Source organism: Gavialis gangeticus, unplaced genomic scaffold (assembly GCF_001723915.1).
Source record: "Gavialis gangeticus isolate Ggan-Ray unplaced genomic scaffold, GavGan_comp1, whole genome shotgun sequence".
Taxonomy (NCBI): domain Eukaryota; kingdom Metazoa; phylum Chordata; order Crocodylia; family Gavialidae; genus Gavialis; species Gavialis gangeticus.
In genome coordinates, this window is record NW_017729022.1 from 99,248,851 (window position 1) to 99,273,151 (window position 24,301).

General features: G+C 42.2%; 1 protein-coding gene across 4 annotated transcripts in view; it reads right to left on the reverse strand.

Annotated features, from left to right (window-relative positions):
• The window catches only part of ITPR2 (inositol 1,4,5-trisphosphate receptor type 2), a 533,709-nt gene that overhangs the window by 113,594 nt on the left and 395,814 nt on the right, over positions 1-24,301 (reverse strand). For 3 of the 4 annotated variants that reach the window (XM_019515702.1, XM_019515701.1, XM_019515704.1), the window contains 6 exons: positions 23,771-23,954; positions 22,243-22,499; positions 20,846-21,046; positions 17,830-17,940; positions 13,212-13,307; positions 8,913-9,032 (listed from right to left, as the gene is read on the reverse strand). In XM_019515702.1, the coding sequence (XP_019371247.1) occupies positions 8,913-9,032; positions 13,212-13,307; positions 17,830-17,940; positions 20,846-21,046; positions 22,243-22,499; positions 23,771-23,954 (969 nt within the window). The remainder of the gene's footprint in view (positions 1-8,912; positions 9,033-13,211; positions 13,308-17,829; positions 17,941-20,845; positions 21,047-22,242; positions 22,500-23,770; positions 23,955-24,301) is intronic. The other variant, XM_019515703.1, reaches the window with a different exon arrangement.

Genomic DNA, 24,301 nt, shown 5'->3' on the forward strand with positions numbered 1-24,301 from the left:
TTCTTACTTTTATTTATATATTTGTATCACACCTTTCAGACCTCAACCCCCTAGTTCTAGGCTTTGTAAAAACATAACCAAAAACGTGGTGCTGTCCCTTGCTACAGTCAAGGAAATACATTTTTTCATAATGCATATGTAGGCTGTCATAGGACAAGATTTTATGTGCCTTTGCACTGCTTACATTTTTACCTGTGCAGATAACCAGAGTTTCAACTCCTACTCTGAGCTTCTCCTTAATGAATATATTATATCCAGGTCTCATTATCTAACCAATCCTATTTCAACTGGCAAAATTATTAACTCTCTTTTTTAATAGCCTGAAGGGCACTATTATTCTCGGAGTATAAATCCATGCCATCAATAATTATTAACATTTTAATTACCTATTTAATAAACCTTCTTTATGCATACTCCTGCTACTCTACCACTGCATGATCTCCAATTGTTCCTGTATACTTAGTAGTGCATCCAGGAAGAACCTTATGATTCACAGTAAAAACTTGCTTCTTTTCTCTCTTTTTATTTTAAGATCTCATCAATGAAAGGGAACTTCCAACTGAACCAGACTATTTGGAAATAGCTTGGCTCAAGCTTATGTTAGTTTATGCCCTATACCTGCATGACTAACAAGCAGTGTTAATTTCTTCTAAAGCTAAAGAGAAGAGGAAAACTATTTTTCATACTGTCCCGATGCCATCAGGAGACTGTTGTATTTACATCAGTTGCTTTGGCTCTCCCTTGGTATTTAAGTGAACTTTTAATTTAACCTTACAAAAACTCTCCTGTTTTCATAGATTTTATAGACATTAGGGCTGGAAGGGACCTTGGAAGATAATCGAGTCCAGCCCCATGCCCCAGGGGCAGGAAGTCAGCTGGGGTCAAAGGATTGCAGCAAGACAAGCATCAAAACGATTCTTAAGAGTGTCCAGAGTAGGTACTTGCACCGCCTCTGGAGGGAGTCTATTTCAGGCCTTGGGGGCTTGGACAGTAATGACATCTTTTCTTATGTCCAGCCTAAAATGGTCTTGGAGGAGTTTATGACTGTTGGACTTTGTCATCCCTTGGGGTGCTCTGCTGAACAGGCATTCCCCCAGATCCTGATGTACACCCTTTATATACTTACAGGCTGCCACCAGGTCACCCCTGAGCCTGTGCTTTTCCAGGCTGAAGAGTGCCATAGCTCTTAGCCTCTTTTCATAAGGCCTGTTCTCATGCCCTCTGATCATGCACATGGCTCTCCTCTGGACTGTCTCAAGCTTCTCCACATCATTCTTTAATTGTGGAGCCCAAAACTGGATACAGTGCTCCAGCTGCAGCCTCACCAAGGCTGAGTACAGCAGAAGGATGACATCCTGAAATCTGCTTGAGAAGCATCTATGGAAGCAAGCCAGAGTTTTGTTCACTTTACCAGCTGCAACATCGCATTGGTGGCTCATATTCATCTTGTGGTCAGTCATGACCCCCAAAGTCCCTTTTGGCCATGGTGCTAGCAAGGGTAGCACTGTCAAGCCTATAAGCGTGATGCAGGTGCCCCCTCCCCCCCAAGTTGGAATACCTTGCATTTATCCATGTTGAATGTCTTCAGGTTTTTATCTGCCCACTTTCTAAGCCTATGAAGGTCAGCCTGAATCACCAGCCTATCCTCCGGTGTGGCCACTCTATTTGGCCAGTCCACTTCTGACACCAGTGTCCACATTCTTAACAAAGACATTGAAGAATACAGGTCCAAGGACAGAGCCTTGGGCGACACCACTGGTCATGGAGTGCCATGGTGATTCACTTCCATGGACTATTACTCTCTGGGTCTGACCTCGGAGCCAATTCCCCAGCCATTGGACTGTGATGTAACTGAGGATGCAGTTGGCTAACTTTTCTATGAGGAGATCATGGGACACCAGATCAAAGGCTTTTTTAAAGTCCAGATATATAACGTTAATCTCTTCTCCCTTGTCCAGGTGATAGGTCACCTGGTCATAGAAGGAAATGAGATTGGTCAGGCAAGACCTACCTGCAACAAACCCATGCTGGCTGTCCCTCAGCATGTTGCCATCAGCCAACTTGTCTAAAATAATAATAATTTTTTCCAAAATCATTCCAGGGATTGAGGTCAATCTGATTGGCCTGTAGTTCCCCAGATCTACTTTCCTCCTTTTCTTGAAAATAGGCACCACATTGGCCTTCTTCCAATCTTCGAGTACTTCACCTGAGCACCACGAGAGCTCAAATATCCTTGCCAGTGGCTGGGCTATGATGCCTGCCAGCTCCTTAAGTACTCTGGGGTGCAGGCTGTCAGGACCAGGTGACTAGAAGGTGCCCAGCCTCTCAAGGTGTTCCTTTACAAGGTCTACACTGATGCTGCATATAAATTCACCCTCAGCCTGGCCATCCCACATCTTGTTAGGCAGGGTGGTCCCTTTGGGTTGGTGAAAAACTGATGCAAAAGTACCCATTAAGCAGGTTGGCTTTTTCCTGGGTGTCGGCTGTCAGTTGTCCCATTTGTTTTAGCAGGGGTCCAGTGTTACCCTTGCTTTTCTTCTGACTCTGTACATATCTGAAAAAGAACTTTTTATTGTTCTTGGTATGTGTGGCCAGTTGGAGTTTGATTGCAGCCTTGGCATTCCTGGTTCACTCCCTACAGGTGCGGAGCAGTGCAGAATACTCATCCTTTATGGTGATTCCTGTCTTCTATCCTTTATAAGCCTTTTTAGACATAGGAGGTTCACAAATTCCCTGCTGAGCCAAGGAGGTTGCTGTGCCCCTTTTGCTACCTTTCCTTCGAGATGGGATGGACATCCCCTGCACTTTCAGGATTGCTCCCTTAAGGAGCAACCACTCATCTTGGACTCCTCTCCCTGTCAAGTCATGACCTCGTAGGGTCTTGTCAACAAGCCTCCTGAGCTTGTCAAAGTCAGCTTTCCTAAAGTTGAGGACTTCTGCATTGCTGACTGACTTACCAGCTTTGTGATGGATAGTAAAAGTGATCAACTCATGGTCCCCGTCTCCCAACTTTCCTTCGATTCTTAGGTCGCTGACTAGATCATCCCCTTTGGCCAGTACCAGCTCCAGCAGCACTTTACCTCTTGTCGGTCCAAAGACTTCTTGAGTCAGGTAGAGCTCGTCCATGCACATGAGGAAGTTTTGTGACCATTCATATTTGGCTGAGTGCTCTTCCCATGAGATGTCTGGGTAGTTGAAGTCTCCCATGACAACCATACACCAAGAGCGTGCAGTCTCAGCCAGTTCCCTGGTGAATTCCTGGTCAAGCTCTTGTTCCTGATTAGGAGGTCTGTAGTAGACCATTGTGTCCCCTGTGCCATGTTCCCCAGAGGGTCTCCAGTTGCCCTTGTTTTCTAGGAAGTTATAATCTGCTCAAAAAAGCCATTGTGGTGGTTGCATAATTATTTTCTCCCTAGCTCCCATATAGCTAGTAACTTAAGCATATGCTTAAAATTAAGCATTTGCTTAAATGAATTGCTCAAGTTGGAGTCTCTCAGCATGATTTTAATATGGATGGTACCTAGATCAGTCCTCTCAGCTGATGGGTTGCAATTCCCAGGAGTGGGAGGTCACAAAAGGACTGCTACCTGTTTTAAAAACAAAGGAAGTACCAGTGCCTGCCCCTTACACACACTTACCCTACATAGTCAGATATGTATTCTCCACCAAGCTTATGAAACACACACACCTAAATTAGACAGGCCTGACCTTGCTATCATTGATCCATGTTTTACTTTTACATTTACTATAAATGTAACGGAGTCACAATTTTTCTTTTTTTTTTTCCACGTTGTAGGTGGTTGAGAAACAATTCCAGATGACTCCCTTAGCAAAGTCTGTTCATCTCATAACCTATTGAAAAAAAATTCCTTTTTTTAACAACAAGTTCTGCAAGCTCAAGCAGTAATTTGAAAATTAGGAAGGTTTCTCTGTGCCATCCCTTCTGACGTTCTTCCTCATTTAAACAGCTAAGTCCCCAGTTTACAGTCCAAACCAAAGCTGAGTATTAGGATCAAATTTGGTGTGATACTGCATCACAAGTCTTTACAAAGACTAAAGAGACATCACCCTATGCATTTTATTGATGAGTACCTTATTAACTTCACAAAACAGAGTATGCCCTTGGTTTAGCATGATCTACATTTTAATAAAATGTTATTAAAGTGCTACGTAGATTTCCCTTAATTGAGATACTGGAACAAAATAATACACCTTGCAACAAAAAGCTATTGGTAGTCACCCAAGACTGTTGGAGAAACTTAAGAAAGAAGTGACTGAGTAAAGCTCAAAGGTTGGCTGCAGGCATGCTGTCTGAATGGATGGAGACAAATAGCATGTTTAGCCACAGTAGATTCTTGTGAGATAAATCATGCATGCTGTCCATTTGGTGACAGTGGGCTTTTTTTCTAGCACATGATATCAAGCACCGATTTGTGTCATTACTCTGCACTGGTTTGGGCTACAAAAAAGCTGCAGCTGAAATGAACCATCACCTCCAAACCAGACTACAGTGTGGGAGTGCAGGTTTTGCTAGACTGACATGGACAGTTCATTTCTGCTTTCTCTAAGCTGTGTTCCATTCCTTGCTTGGCTCATAACAGACAGGACAGGAAGAGTGGGAAGCAGTAATGTGAGAAGAAGACTGAAGTCACTGGAGGGAGACTAGCTTGGGCATATGGCAGACTGGAGGAGGATGAAGAGGTAAGAAGGAAAAACATACAAGACAGGGAAAAGCAAGAAGGAGAATGATGAGCAACTATGTTGCATGGTAAATACTCTATAATGTCCCATGCTTTCATGGACCTTCTGTGCCCAGCCCTCCAGTGTTAAGAGGTCATAACATAGTCCTCAGCTTCCTCTGTGACATTTATATCTTTCTATGCACGTCAGATGCTTACAAGAAAGCCTTTTGCTTCTGGTAAAACCAACCACAAGAAGGGCAGGGAAGGATGTAGCAGTAGCAAAATGCAGAACCCACTACAGCCCTTAAAAAGTGCAACGACAAAAAACGAAAGTCTGGGTGCCCCAAAATAAACTGTTTGTACATGAGGATGTAATAACAAAAAGAGGAACTTTACACTAGCATCCGCTACTCTGGAGTGGTACAAAAGCTATAACCAGAGCATGTGGTCACATGCAAGTCAGGAAAAGCAGCTAAAAGGCCATGCAAGTTATGAAAATAGTAAAAAATGAACTATGAAATTGTAAGGAGCAAAGAAATATTATGTAAATGAAGTCAGCTAAACAGTGTGCAGGGCTCAACTACCAATAAGCTACTGAGATGTAGCACAGCATTAGAGGGAGTTTAGAGAATGGAGCCAGGAAAGGAACTAAGCAACAATGGTTTAATTCATGAGGGACCAAAGTTCATATCCTGCCCAGCCCAGAGTGAGTACAAGGGCACATGTGGAAAGGTTCAAAGGTTACTGGTCATGTGCTAAAACCCATAGCTTTTCCATTAAGAAAGGAGAGAAAAAGTTCCCAAATAGAATGATCAAGCCTGCCAACTTTCTGCTGTGCTGTGGTCTGATGTTCTGCATGATTGCACGGATATTGTAAAAAGATGTATTTACTTGACACCCAGACAGAGGGAGGGGAATCAGTCATTTTTACAGAAAGATAGAGATTTTTACCACAAGCAAAGTTATTTACTTCTTTAGGACAGGGAAGGACGCTGCAAAACAGCTGACAAAGCCTTAAATATACCTCACCAGGCATCAGGCCTTGGTACCTCAGGCTACATCTAGTAGGGCTATGCAAAGCTTCGGTAGCTGATTCGATTCGGAGGAGATTCGGCCTGATTCAGTGACCAAATCTCCAAATCTGAATCAAATCAGGAGACCCATTAATTTCTCTGAATTGAATCGGAAGCCTCCGAATCAATTCAGAGAGATTCAGAGATTCGGTCATAGACTATACAAGCAGGCAGTGCTGGCGAGAACGGCTGCGGGAGCAGCCAGACGAGCCCTGGCTTGACGGCAGCCCCAGGAGAAGCCACGGCTTGTCCAGCTGCTCCCCTGGCTGCTCTCCCCCTGCTGGGGTGAGGCAGGCAGTGCTGGCAGCCCCAAAAGAAGCCATGGGGACTGGAGGGAATGATCGGGGAAGCTGGGGAATGAATGGGAAATGGGGGATCAAACCAGGAGCTGGGGGATTGAACCGGGAGCTGGGAGGAACAAACAGAAGCTTCCCCACAGCTCCCGGTTCAACTCCCCAGCTCCCACAGGGCTGCCAACACTGCCTGCCTTGCCCCAGCATGGGGACACCCAGGGGAGCAGCCAGATGAGCTGTGGCTTGAGCCAGCAGCCCTGGGAGAAGCCATGGGATGTGGGGGGAATGATCGGGGAGCTGGGGGAACAACTGGGAGCTGAGGGATGGAACCAGGAGCTGGGGGAAAGCCCCTGTTCCTTCTCCCAGCCCCCGATCATTCTCTCCAGCTCCGAATTAGATGCCTGAGCTCCCAGTTCAATCCCGTAGCTCCCCGATCATTCCCCCCAGCCCCTGCGGCTTCTCCCAGGGCTGCCAGCATTGCCTGCTTTGCCCTGGCAGGGGGCAGCTGGGGGAGCAGCCAGATGAGCCACAGTTTCCCCTGGGGCTGCCGTGAGCCAGGGGTCATCCAGCTGCTCCCACCGGCACTGCCTGCCTGTATAGTCTATGGCCGAATAAGATTCAGTGCCAAATATCTTCGGATTCGGCCAAATTGAATCACTGTCCCTCCGAACCGCCAAATCCAAATCTGAAGTGAATACCTTCTGCTTCACACAGGCCTAATGCCTACACTGGCCACCAGGACAGGTAGACAATTGTAGCATGCGACTAGCTCAGGTACCCACAACAGTGAAGCTACAGCACTGACTGCACAACCCCATACAGGAACCTGGGTAGATACTTGGCAGCTGAAACCAATTGCCAGCTTGGGTATATCTACATATACTGTAATCATACCTCCAGCTTACCCTGAATATGATTATGACACCTCTTTAGATTTATTCTAGCAGGCTTATGGTACATATGACCTATGTTCAGCTCAGCAAGTTATTCTTTATTGTTCTGAATCTTGTATAACAATTTACAGCAGAGCAAAGACCTCTCAAAGTGTGTATGAAAAAGTCCCATTTTGATTTGGTACTGTTTTGTGGTTACTTTTCACTAGGGAAAACGGTCATATACTATGCAGGAATATTTCTCCACAAAAAATCCTATTATCTCTGATAGAACTTCTGCACACAGGGCTAGAATTTAGCCATAGTAATGTAATAAGATCAAGATTCACTTATTAAACAATAAACTCATTTTACCATAGGCACACAAATGTGTGCGTGTGTGTGTATATACATATATATAAACAGACGTGTATACACATGCACACACACAGAGCATATACTTCAGTGAATCATCTTTATTTCTCATATTATTATTAGTGCAGTTACAAACTGTTTTTTTTCCTTCCATTTGGCGTTATTCAAATTTGCAATAGTAACTTAACTTTTTCTGTTGTTTTCTGACACTATTTGCAACACATTTCCTTGTTATTTTCTTTTAATCTGTATGACCTTAATAAAAACCATGAAAAAGATATGTTCCTTTATATGAAACAGCCAATATTATCTGGGTGTACCTCTTTAGTTATAAAATTTGTTCCATAAAGTTGTACAGCCATTTAAGACATAGGAACACAATCATTATTTTAACATCAAGATCTAATATTCTGAAATGTAAATGTCCCATACAACAAAAACATTACCCATAGTCAACTTTATAATTTAGGAAATAGGTAGAATCAGAAAAAACAGTGAAACTGTTACATAATACAAAAGGAAAAAATTAGCCAAAAAGCCAAACTACTGACATTGCCAGAAAGATCTAACAGATCAAAAATAAACTTAGTATTTCCATGCACATTTATTTAATACAACAATAGAAGCTAGAAATAAAAATAATAAAATTAATCTGATTCAATTTATCTTTTCATTAATATAACTATTTCATAGTTTCATAGTTTCTAGGGTCGGAAGGGACCTGAGCAGATCATCTAGTCCAACCCCCTGCCATGGCAGGAAGAGCACTGGGGTCAAACGACCCCAGTAAGGTGGTCATCCAACCTCCTCTTAAAAACCCCCAGGGTGGGAGCCTGCACCACCTCACTTGGAAGCTGGTTCCAGACCCTAGCCGCCCTGACCGTGAAGTAGCGCCTCCTGATGTCCAACTTAAACCTTCCCTCCGCCAGCTTGTGACCATTGTTCCTGGTCACTCCTTGCGGCGCTCGGGGGAACAGGGACTCCCCCAGCGCCTGCTGATCCCTCCTAACCAGTTTATAACAGGCCACAAGATCCCCCCTCAGCCTTCTCTTTTGAAGGCTGAACAGGTTCAGGTCCCGCAACCTTTCCTCATAGGACCTACCCTGCTGTCCCTTGATCATACGAGTGGCCCTCCTCTGGACCCTCTCGACGCTGTCCACATCCCTCTTAAAGTGTGGCGCCCAGAACTGGACACAGTACTCCAGCTGCGGCCTGACCAGTGCCACATAGAGGGGGAGGATCACCTCCTTGGACCTGCTCGAGATGCATCTGTAGATGCACGACAAGGTGCAGCTGGCCTTCCTAGCCGCCTCCCCACATTGCCGATATTTGTTATATCTGAGCTGAAAACTCCTAAAGTGACATGAGTCAAGTTAAATATATAGTACCTGCTGCACTCTGAGTTGTTATACTCTGCCCACTCCCACACACACAGTATGTAAGACTTGGATACTCACCTCTGAAAACACTCTAGACAAGCTTATGCCAGACAGAATCCTGACCCTATAGATGTTACACAGGAAATTCACATTTTTTAATACACAGAGGTCTGAGGTAGAGTTTAAGAACATCTTCCCACACTTTCAGGACTTCTATAATTGATAACAAAAGGCATACCTGATGTGCCAATATATAGATATTATGACCAACATCTTTTGGGGAAATACTGTCATCACCATTCTCCTCCTCGTGGTCACACTCTAGACCTTGATTGTAAGCATTCTTCATTACATCCACCTTAGAAACAAATAAAAGCAAATGGACATGAACCTACTTAAATTCCATGAAAATTGCGTACTGCCTACAGACTACATTTGGACAGGTCCCCTGGAGTCCTATGAGCTGCATATGTACACTGAAAAGCACTTTTTGAATGAAGAAAAGATTCAGAAGTTGTTTGGTTTATTCTTATCTTAACCTTCATTGTTTTTCTCTTCAGCAGTTTAAAACAGGCTGTGAAGTGTGCAGTATAACTGTTGTCTGGTGCTTGAAATGCTTATTTTGGGTGACACTGGTCTAGACACAGAAGATGCTTTACGTCACTTCAGAATGATGATCTAATAATTAGGGCATTAGCTTGGGGTTCAGGAGACTATCTCAAGGTTTCTGCAGGATCCTGGAAAAGTTGCTTGGTGTCTCTGCACCTTGATTCTCCTTCTGTAAAATGGGCATTAACAGCTCTTCCTTGCTATGAAGGGGTCAGCAAGGATAAGTACATCAAAGATTGTAAGATTTTCAGATGCATCAGGCCAGATGAGATGAGTGAGACCCTTTAATGGGGTTATGTGGGAGAGAAGAATTCCAAGCAGAGCAACTGCACTGGTTCTTCTAGACCTTGTTATGAGCCATTTAGGGGTCCTGCATTTTCAGATGAGGTGATCTGGAAGGACCATCATGCCTGGTTGAGGCAGGATGAAGTCACTGGATCTGTGCTTATATATGGTAACATGGGCAATGATGAGCATTCCAGTTTAGTTTCCCAACCACCCTAATAGGCCCCTATCATTGTCCCATGGCCTTAAGTTTAACTTGTATACCAAGACAGCTTCATACAAGCAGAGCTATTGTCTAAACTGTCTCTCACCACATTCTCATTAAAAAGCTAAGGAAACATGAATTAGATGAAAATACTGTAAGGTGAATACATAACTAATCAAATCATCCCTCTCAAGGAGCAGTAATCAAGGTTCAATGTCTAGTTGGGCGGAGGTATCAAGTGGGATTCTCCAAGGGTCTGTCCTGGGGCCAGTATTGTTTAAATATCTTCCTTAATGTTTTGGAATGATGGGATCAAGTGCACACTTCGTAAATTTCAAACAATAACAAACTGGTATTACAGACACACCAGAAAGTAGGGCTAGGAACCAGAATGACCTGAATAGGCTGGAGAAATGGTCTGCAACCAAGTAGATGAGATTCGACAAGGACAAGTGCAGAGTCCTGCACTTGGAACAGAATAACTTGTATACACAAATACAGACTGGGAAATGACTGATTAGGCAGCAGTACTGTAGAGGAGGACCTGGGGATTACAGTGGACCATAAAATGAATATGAACCAACAGTGTGCTCCTGCTGCTGAAGCAGGAAAAACCCACCACCATCAAAAAACCCAGACCAAGAGCATGCTGGGTTGTATCAACAACAGTGTCACTTGCCAATCAAAGGGAGTGATACTTCAGAACTCTTCAGCACTGGTAAGACCTCACCTGGAGTACTGTGTCCAGTTTTGGGCCCTATACTTCCAGAAGGATGTGGACAGCTTGGAAAGTGTCCAGCACAGAGCAACAAAAATGAGAGGTAAGACTTATGAGGAAACAGTGAAAGAACCAGCATTATTTAGTCTGGAGAAGAGAAGCCAGAGGGGGGATTTGATAACAGTCTTTAAATACCTGAAGGGCAATTACAGAGAGGATGGAGATGGGCTTCTCTCTATGGCAGTAGGGGACAGGACTAGGAGCAAGGCCTCAAGCTGCAGCAGGGGAAATGTATGTTGGAAATTGGGAGGAACTTTCTGACTATGAGGGAAACTGTGGAATCCCTATCCTTGAACATTTTCAAGAGCAAGTTAGACAGACACTTGACTACGATAATGTAGTCAGGGATGATCCTGCCTTAAGCTGAGGACTGGACTAGATGACCTGATGAGGTCCCTTCCAGCCCTTGTTTCCTATGAACATCATACACACGGACAGGATGAAATCCTGAAAACACTTAAACCAATGGCAACATTGTCATTAACTTCAAGGAGGGTCATATTTAATTGGTAAACCCTTTTTTAAACACTCACTAGTGAGACATGTAGAGAAAAGCATTTGTGACAGGACAGGAACCTCGGGTTTGCCATGCTCCCCCCTAATTATCCTCTCTACCACACCAAGCTGCCTATCCTCACCTTGCAATCTCACCTACCACGTCTTTGGTTTTCCGTGTATTATGGGGAGGCTACCTTTAGTCTTCTTGGCTATGGTTCTCCTGTGTTATACTGGTCCATTTTCTGGAATGGGGCTCAGGTGCACCCCAGCCTTATGGGCTATGCGTGGCTCCAACCACCCCAAGCCTTGTGGATGTACCAGATGTTCTTTGGTCTTATTGGATGCCTTCTCACTGCCCACTCTCTCTTGGGGCTTCTCGCACTGCCCACTCTCGGGGGGCTGGGGCTCCCACACTGTCGTGGTTTCCCTATGAGGCCTCCTCCATCCCCTTATAGCCTCACCTGGTCCCCCTGTAGACAACAGCAAACAATAACACAAGCCCCTGGGCTATAACACAAAAGCTAAACCACTCAGCTAACCTCCTTTGAGTCACACTCTGCAGGTGCTCCATCCTTCACCAGCATAACAAACTGCTCACGTTCAGGCCTTTCCCCTTTGCTTAGTTAGGCAGCACTCCTCCTTGGCCACCAGCTGAGACCCCCTCTCCCAGCCTCCAGCCTGTGCTTTATAGGAGTCAGCCCTGCCCCTTCTGGTCAGCTGACTCAACAGGTGTGGGCCTCTAGCTCCTCCCGGTTGCCCTGGCAACTGACACCAGGGTGGCCATTCCTGCTCTTCAAGTAGCAGGCACCTTAGTGCCCTGCTACAGCGTTCATGGGACAAAAGACAAAAAAAGTCCAGACAGCAAAAACCGATATAAGATCCTAACAATAATCATCAAGATCAAAATTAAATCATATGCTTCAGAGCGTATGTCAGGAATCTCCTGCAAGAGCCAGAAAATTCTCCTCATGTACAACATTGTACAATTCTGGGATTTTTTTTTATTTTGGTAACAACTTGTGCTAGAAGCAAGATACTAAATGGATCTAATGCAAAATGAGAAATCCTTTGAAAAAAATCCGAGTCCATACACAAATCTATGAAGTTCAAAATGGCAACACTCCTTTCTCCACAAAACTTTGGAATCAGTGAGGAAGCTACACAAATTCTGGGCCTTGTAAAAGGGCGTTTGACAGCTGCATGTTTAAAGAAAGGTCGCTGATGCTGCTGGCAATCCCTTGCTATTGAGCCCTGTAATGTATGCCACTTACAACCTGTTTCTAGCCAGAAGCATGTTGCAACAAACTTACTAACTCTCCAAGGAGTTGAAGAGAAAAAAAAAAACCCAAGAGAAAGAAGGCTATGGATTAGATACCAGACACTGGAAGGGTCAGGGATTCCAAGGAAACAATTTTAGAAAGAAAACAATGAATTGTTTCTTTGTTAGCTGTCCTCCAGCAATGCCATTCACGTATGATTCTCTCTACCTCTGCAGAGCCCCCCCATATTAATGGACTTTGACTAGGCAAAACGGTCTTAGTCTGTTTTCCAAGTCACTGCAGCTAAAAGGTCAAATCTGGATGGGAATGACAACTCACCCAAACTTCCAATCATTATTTAGAGTTATGGAACTAATGCAAATATTATCTGCATTCAAAAATATACCAAGAAATGTACCAATATATATATTTATTTTTGGCCTGTGTGGCAAATATTTTTCTTCTTACTCTGTATTGCATACTGTGCATGTACTTCAGATACCTCTCCAACAAAGGATCCCTATGCTAATTAGCCCCCAACTCATAACTGGACCTGGGTGTTCTTGGGTCCTGGGTCTTCAAAAATTTATATAGGGCCACCTGGTCCCTAATTTCTCAGTGTACTTGAAGACGGTTAAGTGAAGTAATTTAATGATAATTTACTTAGGAAACAATTACAGAAAAGTGCTTGGAATGGATAAAAATAATGAAGTCGTAAAGACTGAAATCATGCACGCTTGATCCTTGGAAGGCCTTTTTTGTGAATTAGTACTAGCCTGATACACTGTGTTACTTTATGGTGCCAACACCCTTCAACTTAGATGTAAAACATTTAAAAATGTTTTGATGATAGGTTTGTTTTAATTCAGCCAAAAAAAATATGAATATTCAAAATATTCTTACCAGTTCCCTTGGTCTCATGTTAAAAAGGATTCTTTCAGCATTCTCACTGTCATGCCTGCTTTCCATAATAGCCAGCAAAAGCTTGGAGGCATTGTTCTAGGAACACAAAACCAAGATAATGCAAATTTAAAATCTATTTCACGGATTAACAATCCTTGCATTTGTTTTAATTGAGATTGCTAGGACCACTTTTTTGGTGGACAAGATTTTAAATGGCTTTCATCTTTTGTTTTATGGATATATTTAATAGTTTTTCCCCAATTTAATGTCACCATACTGCAAATCTAACTGTACAGAATATCACGAAAGGGGTATTTTAAATATTGAAAAGTATCTGACTGAACTACAACACTTTGGTCTGTACTGTGCACAATAAATGATGTTCTATTTCCTGTTTTTATTGCTCACCTAGCACTTTTTACAATGGTATTTTGTTAAAACAATTCACAGCAGACGTAATTACAAATGGTATTATACAAAAGGTTTTGTCTATGATGCAGGTTCCCTTTCTTTTTTTTTTTTCCTGGGCATTATTAGTCATTATCTCAAAGGCTATAAAATAAACTGGTTACATACATTCCATAATCTGAAAACTTTATTTGACAACCAAGTATTCACCATATTCTTGTATTCCTGGGGGGAATGTGGAAAGATATACTTTTTACTACTATTTGCTTTTCACTAGCATCTTACCCATAAATACCATATTTACTCAAATCTAAGACAACCCTAAATTTAAGACACCTCTCCATAATTAGATTTGATATATGGCAAAATTATAAATTTGTTATACTTGTCCAAGTATATACTCTAATTATCGGAGGTTTGTCTTTAATTCAGACCCCTCCCACTCTTGCAGCAGGGAAAATGGCTGGGGTGGTCATGTGGCCCCCTTGCCCTATGGCCCCCCCTCAACTTCTTCCCTCTGCATCCCCTTCCCCCACCCCTTACTGTCAGAACCTGCTCAGGCTCTGTTCATTTCCCAAGTACAGGGAAGTGAGAGGCAAGCAGAGGCTAATTTGAAGCAAGGGACCAGAAAACCCTGACTTGAAAAAAAACCAAAACATACCTTTCATAATTTGCATATATGCAAACTATTATGGATACTTATAAGACTTCATTCAGAATTGATGCATTTAACTTTTTTTTGCAAACTGCTGCAAGTTTCAGCATAGGTTTTCCATAAACATACTTTTGAACAATACTTTTTTACCTACTTATACACAGTACAAACTATGCATGACACTAGTCCAAAACCAAAAAGGCTCATGATTTATTATATATTTCATTGAGCTGGGGTCCAGCAGAGTCAACAGCACTTCAAACTATGGTGACCCCAGAACCCAGTACTGCTCAGTATGCATGTGTACTTCAGATACCTCCTCAACAATGGATCCCTATGCTAATTAGCCCCAACTCATAACTGGACCTGGGTGTTCTTGTCACAAGTTGTAGGACCCTTCAAAACTGAATATGCAGATAAGGCTTAGGGCCACCTGGTCTGGCTTCACCCCATGGAGGGCAGGGTGACACCAGTTACACAACAGGCTAAGAGAAAGGGCAACAGAGTCCCTTATCTGCACAGATGTTTGGAGATGTTTGCCAGACATCTAAGCCTGATGAAGAAATAGGAATAATTGGAAATGGGAAAGAAGGCTGCTCAGCTGTGCAGTGCAGAGGAAGTCAAAGTGTATTTGAAGTTGTTCACCATGAGTTGAAAAAGAGTCAGTGCTGAGGGGGACTGAGCAGAATGGGCAGTACATCTGATTTCAGTAGCTAATTTCAGTAGCACCTTTGCATGATTATTTTAAGATACACTATGGCACCATATTATAAGTGAAACTGGTAGCATGCCCATTATTATGATTATCTGGCCCTTCTTGATATATAAACCTGTTTTCATTGACTTATAACTCCAGGCTGAAATTTCCCACTCTGGATAAAAATTTCTGAGAATGAGATAGAGGAAAATATGTTATTTTGCCCATGCTAAGTAATTTTGGTGACCTTTTCTTTGGGTAGCTATGGAGCTAAGAAATGTATTTTTTAACTACAGGGCTTAAAATTCAGCAGGTTAGTGGCCCCAAGGACATGAGACAGATTTATTCTGGCGTTCTGCTTCGCCTTCCATTTCGATGAAACAGTGTTTTGTTTTGAGTTTCATTTCATTTTGAGAGCACTGTTCCATTTTGTTTCGTCAAAATGTTTTCACTGTTTCGATGCTGTATCAACATTTTGCCCATAGGCTATAATGGAGAAGCACAAAACTGCCTATAACTTTGTCATTTCTTGCCTGATTCCAATGAAACTTGCAGGGATGGTAGCCCCTTCTGAGGGCATGAAGACTGCCAAGTTTCACAGACATAGGTGCAGAGATTTCTAGAAAACTGCATCTCAAGCTTCTGACAGGCAGGAGCTGGGGAGCAAGAGCAGCATGCTATGCTCCAGCAGGCAGATCAAGGGCCACGGACATTTCTTAATACAGGCTATTGCGTGTGCATGCATGCACGATGTTTATTGTAATATCCAAAACTTGTATTTTGCAACCTTAGGATTGCACAAAAAATGCACAAATTCTCCAAGGAATAATATAATAATATAACAATAGTTAAATGTTATTAGTAGTTTTGCCATGAATATCAATCTGAGCAAGACAGATGATTTAATCATTTAGATCCAATTCTTGAACGGAAAATCAGGGCCGCAGTCTCAGTCTTTGATGTCACAACTTTTCTCATCAAACATATTCTATTCGAGTAATAACACGTTATCTACAGAATTACACAAAATGGGCCCAGCTGATCTTTGAGGCAACCCCTACTGAAGATATGACAAATTATTTTTTCCTTTATATATTTGTTTACAAAATGGTGCTTTATAAATGTCTAGCACAATAATTAAATGGCAATCAAAACTGTACAGCAGTGGATGTAGCTCTTCAATTTTACAGGAACTAACTGGAATTTTGATTTCAGTGAAAATATTTTTGTGCTTAAAGATGTGCTTACTAGGGCTGTGTGAAGCTTTGGTCCCCGATTTGATTCGGTGGAGATTTGGCCCAATTCAGTAGTCGAATCTGTGAATCCAAATCAAATCAGAGGACCCTTTAAATCTCTCCAAATCAAATCAGAACCGTCCAAATCAGTTCGGAGAGATTCAGAAAGGTTTGGTGACTTGGACACAGTCACAGCTTTAAATGTTTTTTCTACATACCTCTAGGTAGTAGGCGGCTCGTGAATGCTGTGATGCGGGTGGGGGGGGAGGCATGGAGTGTCCCACAGAAGTGCAGGGTGCTCCCCAGCACACTCAGCAGCAAATCCAGAAGTGGACTAGGAGCACTTCCGGTCCACTTTCGGGTCTGCTGGGAAACGTGCAGGGGGCCCCCCCACACCTCCACAGTTCAGCAATTGGTGCCTCCTGAGTCTGGGGGAGGCACCAAGGGTCCCCCCACAGCCAATCACCGAGCTGAGGGGTGCAGGCAGGGGCCCCCCCGTACACTCCCCAGCATATGAGGGATGTTCTGTGTGCCCCAGCATTACAGTGTCCACAAGCCGTGCTAGTACCTTGACGTATGTAGAAAAAATATTTAAAGCTGTGTCTGTGTCCAAATTGCTGATTCTCCAAATCAGCATTGAATCTTCAGATTCGGATTCAGCTGAATCGAATCAGGGATAGCGATCCAACTAAAGGAATCGAATCACTGTCCCTGATTCGGGCTGAATCCAAATCCGAATCGAATACAGCCCACTTCGCACACCACTAGTGCTTACATGTTTTACTGGAAAGGGGTGTGGATTGATTTCACAATGTTATCACAGTTATTAAAATCCCTTTGATATAATTATAATAATATTATCAGACATGTCACCAGTATGATGTAATGTAGCCACAATAAACTATTTCTCTGTTACATTGGAGGTTTACACATCTACAATGGAAAATGATCATTCTGATGGCAGGAGAATGACAAAAAAAAAAATCACTAGGCAATCTGTGCTCTATAAAGGAGGACAATGTCACGCTAATCTAGGGATCTACACACTTCCCTAAGGGATACAAACAAAGCAAAAACACTGCCACTTGCACATCTGCAAACACGCAAGTGCCTGTGCATGCACACAACTAAGGAGAAAATTAAAATACACTAATTTAACTTTGCTTTTGACAGTATTTGGCACTTTAATTGCAGGTCTGCTGATACATACTTTTTCTCCCGTTTGTACCATTTTTAGAGTCCAGTATATAGAAATGCCTGCTTTGTTACACTACTTGAGGAGCACAGCATTTAACAGTCTAAGGATTTTTTTTTATATCTGGGGTTTAGATACTTCATATTAGATACAAGTTTCTGTTGGACTGGGCTCTTAAAGAAAGATAAAATTACATTCAAAGGCATGATGGCAGGAGCTGATTCACTGATATCCATGATCGTTTTGAGGTTGATTCACTGATTATCCTGAGCAGAACTGAGTTAAATTTGCAAGGTTTGTTTTCTAATGCTGCTCAGTATGTTTTGCTGTGGTAAGATAAAGAAGTGTCAGCTTACCTAGAGCTCCTGCATAGGCATTTTTCCCTGCAACTACTTAACTCTGGATAAGTAAGTTAATGTTTACTATACCTTCAGCTGAAGCACTAGGTCCATACAGTATTTGCCAAGGGGGTTTATGTCATTCAGAATCAGTGCAATTATAATGTCAATTCCATTAGATTCATGGGTGGCAATGCATGTCTAGAAATAGGAGAGACACATATACGTAAGCACAAAACAAGGGTCCAGATTCAACCTGCGCTGTGAAGCACTGAACCTCAGAGCCAATGCAAAGTGGCCCCAGAGCAAGCCTCAAGAGGATCACCATAGTGGAGGAGAAGGCTTCAGTAGTGTAGAGCCAGCATATCACACCCCATCCACACCCTTTTGTTAGCGTAGACTATAACTGGAGGAAAGGGAGCATGGTGAGGATACACCTGTTTTGGACCAACCATGATAAAGCACACCCTCTGGTAAGCGCAAGAGCTGCCCTCATATGCATCATCAAGTAGGGTGACCGTCTGGGACAATGTGAAATCCAGGACACTGCCCCCCTTCCACTCCCTCAAATCAGCAGCACTGCTGCAGGCAGAGGCATGGGTGGGGGCAGGGATGGAGCAGCATGGTACAGCTCTGGTATTCAGGCAGCTAAGGGCCCAATGATCTTTACTTCACAGGTGTTAACAATCCTCTCCCCTTTTTAATAGTCATTCGACTAATCAAGCTAATCTACTTTAGGGCAATTTTGCTGTCTGCTAGGGCTTCCTATTTCACAGGTCATGCTGCTCCACTTCCCCACCCTGTGCCCAGAACATTCATTTTAATTTTTACCACTTGACTGGCACTGGCCTTTCAAATTTGGGGCTGTCCTTGGCCAACCCAGGACATACGGTCACCCTAATCATCAGCCACGCACTGAAGTTTTCTTCAAACCAAACTGGCTATTTCTCTGAGTTGTATTTCATGGTCTGTGCCTGAAAGTGAAGAACTAGGCCATGGTTCCTGAATTCTAGGTATATATAATGATGAATATATGCAAAAACTGCATGCGAAGCCTGGATTTATACAAACAATATTTAACTTGCATATGCAGATAAATACTTGCATCTGGGTATGTGATTGTATGTTTCGACTTCACACAAGCAGTTTTTCTATATACCCCTATGGGTACATGTCTCTTCTTTTTCAGTGGAGAGTCCAACATTTTTAACTATAGCCAAAATTTCTTTCTGAACATTTCACAACTACAATGCTGGCCTTATTAAGGCATAACATTATCCAGCTAAATAACCTGTGGTACTTTTATATCAATTAAGATCATGGAGTAGGAAAGTTTAAAAAAATGAAATGGAAATGACAGCATGGAAACTTGTCTCTGAAATATGCACAACTGCATCCTCAGCTGCTGGAAACAAGCATGACTCCATTCCTCAGTTACTTCACAGCAGGCCATAGAAATGAAGATTAAATAATCATTTATTTTCATTATCAGTTTTCTTTTGTGAACTTAGTCAAAAAGTTACCTTGAAAAGAGGCTCTCCCACCTTTTACAGCTTTGTAATTATCACTGTAGTTTCAAATTGTCTGCCCCATGAAAGGATATACCTCAGAATTTTTAAGCAAATGCAGTTATTTAAATTTTAGCTCATTTAAGATTTTTTAAATATTAACAAAAGGTGTTTGATTGTCTCGAGTGGTGAAAAAAGCATTTTGCTATTCCCTAAGATATATACTATGAAGTAACAAAAATACTAATGCTAGGTATGTTATCTAACTTTTTACCATTGTTAGTGCCATAAACCATATTTTGTCTTTGTTATTCTGTCTGTAGCAAGTTTTTTCACTGCTAGTCCAATATACATATAGTGTAACCATGTCTCTAAGATTAACATGTCAACACTGTATGTCTATGAGAAGTATGACTATGAGAAGTCCTACTTATTTCACCAGGTCTACTCATGTAATTAAGTACACACGGTTAAATACCTAAATTTGTGTGAACAGAGTACACACTTTAAAGTAGTCCCTGAATATATTATAGCAACATACACCTCATACTTGCCCAACCTTGAACATATTTCATAAAATCCCTGACTTCTGATTAAAGAATTAAAGAATTATATTTAATTTCATTAGCCAGCTTCAAAATGCTGGTTTTGCAAGTACAGCAGAACACTGAGTTACACTTCAGGCCAGTTATACGAAGTAAAGGCAGCACGTTCTAGAAACTTGTAGTCTAAAGCAGCGGTTATCAAACTTTTGCACCTACACAAGGTCAAAAAATCCTGGTCCCACCAGTTGATGAGCAGGGAGGTGAAACTGGAAGTCCCACCGGTTAAGAAACCCTGGTCTAGAGCACATTACCGCAAGAGAGAGTGCCACAGTGAGGAATCCTGTACCATCTCTCAGGAATCCTGTACTACCTCCTAAATGGGAAGTAATATAAATACTTTCATGGCATGCCTGGCATATTCTAATAAGTTTTTCTCTTCCAACATGTTCTTGGCATGGGCCCAGCATCACACTACCTCTGTTTCTGGAGACAGTGCATGCTATAGTTCACTTAAGCATTCCCTAGCAGGGAACTGAGGCAGAGTATATACATCCCCTGACCAGTCATAGTGGGGCCAGTATTTCACCCTGGCTACATCAGAGGAGCTGAAACAAACCCTGGTTTTGAGGGAAGTGTGTTCACAAGGGAGTGAGTCTACACATGTATTAATGCATCTTTGCTACAGTGCATTAAGTTTAGTAGCTCTAATATGAGGTACTACATAAATGTGCAGAAGCTGGCGTTACTGTGCAGGAGCAAAGGCACATGGTCTTTTTCTAACACTTAATGCACAGTAGACTAATTCCACTGCACATAAATGCATTAGTAGGGCTTTTGCCTTGATGCATGAATACGCAGTACAATTGGTCTACTACACATTAAAAATCTCGTGTAGATGTGCACAGGGTTTCTCAATGCTTATAAAGACTTCAAGTGTGCTGAATCAAGCCATATTATGTGAAGCAGTATGAAATATTAAAAATAGGAAAGGGTTATGGTATGTACATAGATATTCAGATAAATTCTGTGTCAAGACAGGTTTATTTCAGCTACCTGATTTTCATGGCATGGGCCTTGGCAGTATTCAGTTAAACTCTCAAGAGTTTGGTTCACAAGCGCAACATTCCTCTCATTGATATATAGCCCCAGGAGGCCTAGTCCACCTGTTGTACTTCCACAAATGCAATCTAAGAACTGGAGGGTCTCACAAACAAGGTTGTAATTTGTTTTATTGTTCTGATGTCTCAAAAAGTTCTGAAAAGAAAACAGAGGAATTTAAGGTCAAACAGACAGCCTTATGGCATGCAACCACAGGTTATCTTACATATTTTCTTCTCAAGGTGTCATTTGTCAGCACTGGATCCAGCCCAGCTTTCCTCAACATTCAGACTACACATTCAATCTTATAGTCAGAATTTCCTGATTTTTTCATTATAGTTTACAATCTTCACATTGCATTGTTATTTTGGCATTAGCTTCCTTTCTTAAAGAGAAAACAATGTAAAAAACAAAAAATCCCAGGTCAGTGACAAGAAAGTCAATTTGTAGATTTTTAGATAAAATAAACAACACTTGTAGGCTCAGTATTTATTAATTCAGATCCTAGGTCTTATTGAATAAAAATTTGAGAATTTTAAAACTATCGGTCTCTTAACGTTGATTTGACACCTAGCCCTTAATAAGATCTACAAAGTAGACTAACCCTGAAGAAAAGAGTAACTAAAAAGTTATACACTTTTAGTATAAGCAAACCATTACTGAAGAATAGCCGCTTAATTACTGATGCAAACATATAATTTATGGCTCCTTAACTGTGCACTTGCACCAATGTGACCATGCCCAGCAGCAGCACGTTCAAACATGCCACTATGCTCTGCATTTACTACATTGCAACCAGAAGCAGTGTAACCACATCCATGTGGGCACTGGGGTGGGTAATAGGACATGCCACAAGGCAGTGCCAATTTTCCTACTCCTGATACCAGGCAAGCAAGATTACATTGCTTCCCATCAGTGGGGGCCTAGTGCACACAGAACAGAAGATACTGGTCTTGAGCATGCTAAGATTGAGACCCTAGGCATGGACATGGAAACCAAACAAAAAAAATTCTATAAAATGCCATCTTTTACCGCAGCGTATTACTGCAGTGGAACATGAGTGGAGCCTGATTCTCATTTACACTAATGCCCATTTGCATCATCTTTGCAGGTAGAAACTGCTTTAAAATTGTGCATCAAGATAATCAGACTGAGCACATTTAGTCCTTGAAAATGACTATGTCAAAAAAGAAATAACAAAGATTTTATACTTTTGGACCCAGAGAAGAACAGTTTTAGGCACTGAACCTACAGTGGGATCCACAAGCATATGCCTTTCTTCCTTCATGGAGCCCCAGTGATAAGTCTTGCCTTTGTACGATTAGTGTCATCTCAGTTCAACCCAAGTTTACCTGGAGCTCTCGGTTGTGGTTCTCACATAACAACTGAAGGAATCTCAGTATTGGCTGCATGATAGCAATAGCAGGACTCATTATCGCTTCATCAGCAGACTTTTCTTCTGCATTTGCAGCATCTGTTCCTGCACCCATAAGATCGACCTCTGGGTCCATTTCTCTCCTATACACAGAATAAGCTTTGGATGTTGCACAGGATGCTTCTGTTAACTGGCCCTTCATACCTTCTTTGAGATGCAGTGTCATATCCCTTACTGGAAATAAAGAAGATAAACTCCATGTTTTCTGAAGGTTTTTCTCCTTTATAGAATCATAGAAGTAGGGTCAGAAGGGACCTTGTAGATCTTCAAGTCTGACCCCCTGGTTGGGCAGGAGAAAAAACTGGGCTCAAATTAGGTAGGTAGGCATCAAGCCTCCTCTTAAAGACCCCCACGGTAGGAGCCAAATAATGTTCAAACAAACAAACAAACGTCTATAATAACAACTGTGGCTGCATACAGACATTTGGGGAGGTTAGATTGAGCTACAAATGACCACCTGATCTAACTTAGTTAGCCCCGGTGCAGACCTTACACTAGTTAGGTGCATCTAACTATGAACTGTACACAAGTTCAGGACAGTTAGATCAGTTTAAAAATGGCTGACCCAATCTAAGTTAAGTGCATCTCTGAGGTAGTCTAACTTAGCTCAGGTCAGCGATACCAATCTAACTGAACTTCTCCACGCCCAGTTCCCACCCAGTTTCCCCAGGGCTGGGAAACCCAGCAGCTGGCTCTAGCCTCAGAACTGTGCTTTTCCTGCCCCCTCTTTGGCACTGGGCTATTTTTGCCCTACCCCAAGCCCACCAAACTCCCCATCCCACAAGCTGCTCCCAGTGCTGGTTTTATCAGTGTTCACACCAATGCCAGGAGCTGAGGAAGTAAGTCAGAGTGGGGGGAGAGGAGGAGGGTAGGTTCACGGGGGCAGGGAGCTAAAAATAGCCCCAGTTCCCAGGGGTGAGGACAAGAGCTCCCCCTCTGCCCATCCCCTCAAGCCCCCCTGCAGACCCCATGAGGATCCGCCAAACCCTCCTGGACCCCAGCAACCCTCCTGCCAACCCCACCTGCCCCCCCCCAGTCACCATCTTTCTTCCATGTATAATAAAAGATTAGAAGAACCACAGGCCAGGGATTCAATTCTCATTCTTCAACAAGTCTTGTGAAACAGCCCTATTAGTGGCAGCTTTATGTTTGGGCACATAAAAAAATATAGTGTTAGATCCATTGCTCCAGTGGTGTTTCAGCAGCTCCACTTCTACAGAATGATGGTGGTTTAAACCAGTGAGGATCTAGCCTCTAATTAAACGAAACCTGCAATTAGCAGAAAAAGTATTTAGAAAGCTCATTTTCTGACAAGCTGTTGTTATTTCAGGAGTCCAGAAGAGTCCAGAGCTCTGAAATGCAGGGACAGCATTAGTGAGTCTTTGCACGCAGATCCTATATAAAATAAATTTCCTATCCTCTGTTTTACAAAAATGCCCCTTTACCTCTTTTTTTTGGAACAGATATGGTTGGGTCATTATCATCATCCTTTTTCTTGCTTCCCAAATCAATCATGTTGACTGTCACAGTTGATCGTATTTCCTGCTGAGCAACTTTCATGTGGTCATATAGAACTTTAAAGAATTTTTCTGACTTTTTTTGCTCCTTCAATTGCTGATAAGAGGAGTACTGGGGGAGAAAGGGTTTTTTTGGATATCATGCATGGAAAGAAAGAGAAATTCATTTTTTCAGCAAAATAAGTAATCTCTGCATTATCAATAATTGCCATACTATAAAAGATCAAATACTGGTGACTGCAAGACTGATTCATTCACAAAGTAAATATACTTCTACAATATAAACCTACACAAATTAGATTCTTTAGTTCAGAATTGTAACTTATATATTGCTTACAAAATGAAATATTGATCTTTCTAAACTATTAACATTTACATTAACATTGTTTTTGATGTTTTGAAGAAATGCCCTTAAACCTGTTCAGAACATAACTTAATGTTACTGCTATTATGGGGTTG